The sequence below is a fragment of the Microtus oregoni genome, unplaced genomic scaffold, assembly GCF_018167655.1.
Source record: "Microtus oregoni isolate MIOR12 unplaced genomic scaffold, Mior012 000236F_ref0000158, whole genome shotgun sequence".
NCBI classification, from domain to species: Eukaryota; Metazoa; Chordata; class Mammalia; order Rodentia; family Cricetidae; genus Microtus; species Microtus oregoni.
The window spans coordinates 39,872-45,906 of record NW_024544903.1 but is presented as its reverse complement, the minus strand read 5'-3'; the positions used below and the strand labels follow the sequence as shown (position 1 = coordinate 45,906).

The 6,035-nt window shown below is 45.5% G+C and overlaps 1 protein-coding gene and 1 long non-coding RNA gene across 2 annotated transcripts; both read left to right on the top strand.

The window, feature by feature from the left end:
- Nucleotides 1-442: 442 nt before the first annotated feature.
- On the top strand, nt 443-1,385 carry LOC121445642 (mitochondrial intermembrane space import and assembly protein 40-like). Its single transcript, XM_041647791.1, has one exon. The coding sequence runs from the start codon at nt 482-484 to the stop codon at nt 1,238-1,240; it is 759 nt and encodes a 252-aa protein (XP_041503725.1). The 5' UTR covers nt 443-481; the 3' UTR covers nt 1,241-1,385.
- Nucleotides 1,386-1,550: 165 nt separating this feature from the next.
- LOC121445644 lies at nt 1,551-5,715 on the top strand. Its single transcript, XR_005973976.1, has 3 exons — nt 1,551-1,595; nt 3,721-3,982; nt 5,323-5,715. It is a non-coding gene; the product is annotated as an uncharacterized LOC121445644 (long non-coding RNA).
- The last annotated feature ends 320 nt before the right edge of the window (nt 5,716-6,035 follow it).

Sequence of the window (6,035 nt, the reverse complement as noted above, 5' to 3'; positions counted from 1 at the left end):
TGACACATGCACATAACCAGAGAAACCGTGGTCACACCATGACCCAGGATGCAAAGGGCCTGGATGAGTTCAGACTCATTATTCCCTTCCAGGAAATACCCTCAGTAACCTAAGGGTCTTCCAGTCGTTTCTACAGGAATGCTTAAAGATTCACCGGAACCGTCCAATAAATAGCACTACGCTGGGGACCCAACTTTTACACATGGACCTTTGAGGAGTACTCATCAAAACCGCAGGGGATTATGTTTTCCTTTGAAAAAATACTGAGGGCCAGCGGAGCCGGCCTGGAAGGGGCGGGCATCTGCGGGCCTTAGAACCGCCCTCCACGCCTCCAGGCCGAGGAGCAGAGAGGGAGGAGGTCACAGCCTGAAGGTGTAACAGAGACAGCCACTCCCTCCAGCATTGTGAGCAGTGAGCTGTGAACTTGAAGCTGCTAGTCAGTAGCAACCAGCAGCACTGAGCACCAACACCCAGAGCTACCATGGCCTACTGCCAGCAGGAAGGGAAGGATCAAATCATATTTGTGACCAAAGAAGACCACGAAAGTCCCAGCAACGCAGAGCTGGTGGTCGACGACCCCAATGATCCCTATGAGGAGTACCGCTTGACACTGCCAAGTGGAGAAATTAACTGGAATTGCCCGTGCTTTGGGGGGATGGCCAGCGGTCCTTGTGGAGAATCCTTCAAATCTGCCTTCGCCTGCTTCCATTACAGCACGGACGAAATCAAGGGGTCAGATTGCGTAGAGCAGTTCCAAGCCATGCGGGAGTGCGTGCAGACGTATCCAGCCGTCTATCCCCAAGAGGAGAATGAGGCCAACGGTGAGAACAAGGATGAGGACAAGGGAAACTTCTACGAGGAGGGCAAGGAGGGCAAGGAGGACAAGGAGGACAAGGAGGACGAAGATGGCGAGGAGGGCGAGGAGGACAAAGAAGAGAGTGAGGAGGAGGAGGATAACTACTACGATAGCTACTATGTGAAGGGAGAGGAAGACGATGTCTACTACGAAGGGGCTGAAGAGTGGGAGAGCGACTATTACGAAGAGGGCGACTTCTACTATGAGGAGGAGGAGGAAGATGAGAACATCTACTACGAGATTGACTACTATGGGGAGGAGGAGGAGGAGGACGAGGATGTTTACTACGAGGTTGGCTACTACGAAGTGGAGGAAGAAGAGGAGCCAGCACAATCGGTGGAGGAAGCAATTGGCACTGAGGCCTCTGCTGCCACCAAGCAGTAGCCAAGTATCTAGAAGTCCCAGTCCCCAGCTGCCGCCGCCCTTTTGCTTAAGCCTCAGGACTTTCTGCACAATAACCGCCTTCCGATAGCCCTCCACGAAAGCACCTTTCCCTCTGCTGTTCTACGCTCTGTCCTATAGACAATAACTTACCTTGATGATCAGGGGTCTTGGCGGCTTGCCATATACCCTGAAGAAAAGCGGTGTGTGTGGTGTGCGCCTGCACCCTACATAAACCTACCCCCAGCACACTAGGTTGCTGCTCAACTGTCCTCTCGAGTGCCCTGGACTTTGCTGCCTTGAAAAAAAAAACGTGACATTCTCAACAGTCAAAAGTTGTTACTCAAGAAAGTCTCTCGTGAGTAAGCCGACTTATGCTGATCCATTGTGTTCCTTTTGGTAGATTTTATAAGTCTTTGGGAAATTAAGTAGAGGCCGTTCCTGTGGGAGGAGCGATCAGAGCCTCGCCTTGAAGTGTGTAGGGGCTGCCTTGCTTCATCTCTGATATGCTAGCTTGTGCTGTTTGCAGTGCATCCAGGTTCTCGGGTGTCTACAGTTGGAAAGTAGAATTTGGATCCTTTAACTCCCCGTTCCTTGCTAAGTGAAAGGAGAGGGTGGTTTGGGGGAAGGTGCTGCTTGTTTTACAGTTTCAAAGGCCTGATTTGGGGCTCCTGCTCACTCAATACAGTCAGTTGTAACATTCTTGAGAAGTGGGGACCAAATGGTTGCCTGAAAAGCATCCAGAAGGGGATGTGGTCTGAATGAAGTATTCAATTAAAAGAAATGATTCCTTTAAAAAAAATGGAAGACAGAAAGAGAATGAGTTCTAAGACTTCGGGGGGAGGTATGTGGGGGACAAGGGGACAATGTGGAGGGAGAGGGAGGATATGTGGGGGGGAGAGGGAGAATATGTGGACTCATGAATGCCACAGCATTCGTGCGGAGGTCAGAGAACAGCCCAAGGCTGTCACTGTCTGCTTACCACCTTGCCTGAGGCAGGGTGTCAGCTGGTTTTCGGTTGCATATGCCAGGCTAACTGTCCCTCTGGCTTCTGGGAATCCTTTCTCTCCCTTTAGGAGCCATGGGTCACAGACGTTCCTGTTGGCATGTCTTACTTCTCTCTGGGTTCTGGAGATTCAAACTCAGGTCCTCGTGCTTGCACAGAATGCACTTTTACCCACTGTACCATCTTCCAGCCATTTTTGGTTGGTTTGTTTTTTTTTTTTTTTAAATGAGGTCTTGCTGCAGTGTGGCCCAGGACAGCCGTGAACTCTTGATCTTCTGGTCTCAGTTTTCCCAAGTGCTAGGATTACAAGTTTTGTTGCCACACCCTGTCATTAGATCTAGTTTGGGCACCTAAGAAAATCATTTACACTGGCGAGATAGATGAGCGGGTATAGGCACTTGCCACATGATGACCTGAGTTCAATCCCTGGGACCCGCATACTGGAAAGAGAGAACCTCTGACCTCTACACACAAATAGTGGCACACACAGACCCAACACACACACACACACACACACACACACACACACACACACACGGAATAAATAAATGTACTTTTATTTGTGATATAGAGAAACTGGACTAGCTTGGTCTAGAAGAGGTGAATAGAAATAGGAAAAGCAATCAAACTATTAAGGTTGTTTCTCTCATCTAACTACTAAACCAGGGCTAAACTTGCTTAGCTTCCAAGATCAGACAAAACGGCATGTTCATGGTATGGCCAGTACCTAAGGTTGGTTTTCAATTGTATTAGTATATTAGATAGAATGACTTACAAAGGTTTTGAAAGTGACCATTACGCAGTCACCAGCATGGTTTTTGAAGCAGAATTTCTGAAGAATACATGCTGCTGTTTTTCAGCTCTTCCCAGGTGACTGCAGTGACTAGCTCTGCTCCAGAGGATGACGTCAAGCACCATCAAGTGGAACAATTTTGATTAGTTTTTCTGCAAATGTTCGCTTCTCTATGCCCTAGGAGGCCGTTCCCATCTTCTGTGACGTATGGCTTCTATTTATGGAGGACCTACTATTATGAGTTTAAGGTCCTTCCTGACAGACAGTAAATCATCTGCTGTGACTCAGGAGAAAATTCTTATTAATGAAAGAAAAGTCAAACCTCCCCATCACTGACAACAGTGACGTCACTCTCCAGGCTCATCAGGACTCATAAAAATGAATGAGATAGTAATACAGATAGGCAGGGGTGGGTATGTTCACTGAAGAGATCACCCCCCCCCCAAAAAAAACCCTGTTCTTTCTAAAATGAATTCCAGAACGTTTTTTTTTTTGTTTTTTTTTTGTTTTTTTTTTTTTTACCAACCCTGATATTAAGACTCTAATTTTCCAAAAGAAACTCACCTGGTTATTGGGCCACTGGGCAGACTGACCAGCAGCAATGGGGACCTGTGTGATCCTGATTTGCCTTTTCTGCATGGGCTAACCTATCAGTTGACTTCTTCATTCTTTAATAATCCACAGATCCTTGGAGTATCACACCATCAGAGAAACTACAAATGGAAATGGCTGGAAAATGGCATCTGGTCTTCAGGCGTGGGGAAAGAAGATTTAGTGACATGATTTCCTGGTCAATTGGTGGCTTTCCAGGGGTGCCAATTTGCCATAGACTGTGGGTCTGGCCAACTGACTCATTTTGTCCCCGCATCCCACCTTCCTCATGGCACATGGTCTTTTCCTGGATGGTGGTGGTTTTTTTTCTTCCATTTAATGAGAAAGTAGTAAGGTAGGTGAAATGTGTCTGCTTCCTCAGGATGTGTTTTGTGTCTCCTCAGATACCCTGTGGCTTCTCACCTCCTACACTGTGCACCCTTAAAACGAAGTAATTAAGATCCCCAAGATCTCAGGAAAGACCTTCTGGAATTTGTTCACAGAGCCCCTAGTTTGAAACTTCGATTCTGACCTCTGATATATCAAACCGGAGAAGACGTGACTTTGGAGCAAGGCCCCTGGAATCAGGCAAGAAGCTGTTGCCTAAGGCCTGTACTCAGGCTGGCCTGTGCGTGTGTCTTTTGCACGTTTTTGAAATTCCAGTCGTTCCCCCCATAGGGTGCTCACATTTTGCTCTGAGACCTGTTAAAACATGAAGAGCCCTGGAGGTCTGTCCAACAGATGAGGTCCCTAGGGTGTCCTCAGGCTCTGTCTGCAAAGTTGAATATTTTGTTGATGTGGCAAGTAAACATGACAATTGAGCTAAGAGAGTAGTGCGAGCTGAGGTACTAAGTCTGAGGTAGGTCTCCTGCTGCTGGCCTTCTTCTTGGGCATGGGAATGACAGGACTCCTGCTGGTCATCCTCTTTGGTTTCAAGGCACGGTGAACAGACGTTGGGAAGTACAAAGCACGCTAGGAATGTGCAGTGTTTGTATGCCTGGATGATACAAACACAAGAGCATTCCTGTAGCATCCCTCAAGATAATCGCTACGAGTCTGACAAAGCTTCTGAGGCTTGAATCTGTACGTGTCTGTGTAACTCTAGGCAATTCTATTTCTCCCATGTTAACCTCCAAACTCTGTGGTCCTCCTGGAAACAGCCCTTGCCTCCCCCATTTTCCCAAAAGTCTCAAAACTTGGTCTAGCTACCCATCCCCATTTATTTTTCTCATCTGTATCTCTCTACTAGGACTATGAGCAAAACAGAGTAATTCCCTTATATTTTCCTTTCTTTTTTAGATTTAAAGATTTATTTCTATTTGTGTATGTGTGTCTTCTGTCTGTGTCTACCATATGTAATATGGGTGTGGCCGCCCATGGAGTCCAGGAAACGGTATAGGACCTCTTGGAGATGTGGTCACAGATTGCCTGACACGAGCGCTGGGAATCAAGCCTGGGTTCTCTGGAAGAATAAAGCCCACCCTGACAGCTTCCTTTGGCCCTTCCTAAGTCCATCTGCATGATTACAGATGGGAGTCTTACAGGTGACCTGTCAGAACTTGTTGGCATTAATAGTGAACATTCAAGACCTCACAGATTCAAAAGCGCTGTCATATGGGAGTAACAGGTGAAACTCCTAAACTATGTCTTGACTGATTCTTTTCTTTTCTTTTTTCTTCTTTTGTTGTTTGACAGGAAAAACCAACTCAGGCCATGAGATCAACTTTTAATCTTCTGTGGAAAGCCTCAAAACAGGAAATGCACACCTCTGATCAAGAGAAGGATGAACACGTTTTGTAAAACTGATTTCCTTTGGGTCCATCTTCCTTTTCTGAAACAAAAAAATAACTAAAATGATTTATAGAGCAGCCAAATATCTTCTTCTACCTAGAGTTCATAGAGATATGTATTTTTCTCATGAGACAAGAAAATTCATTTTCTTATACATGTTCTATTTTATGACCTAGCATTTCCCATCGAACAAAAGGATCTTAGTGAAAACCAGGGGAGCAAACCTAAATAACACCATTAGTGGTGAATGGGAGCTCCATTGCCTTAAGCAAACAACCCTGGGCAAAATCAGTTCTCAACCAGTATGGTCATCTGTAAATGATATGAATTTGCTTATTTTTTGCAGAGTACTCTTTTTGTTTAAAGCTATATAAAGAAAATACTTTGATATTAGCTGATTTACCATTGGTCCCCTGTAAAAATTAAAATTCTTTTTGACTAATTTGGTTACCTCCATAGCTAGAAGGGTACCTGTAATTGAACAAATTGATTTTTGATTAATGTTTAGAATACCTACCATTCAGAGGGTTTGCCAAAATGAATACAGAAAAGCAAACCTTCACTGACAAAAGACTATTACACTCAATTCACAACCAGCTGTTAAAGTTTGACAATAA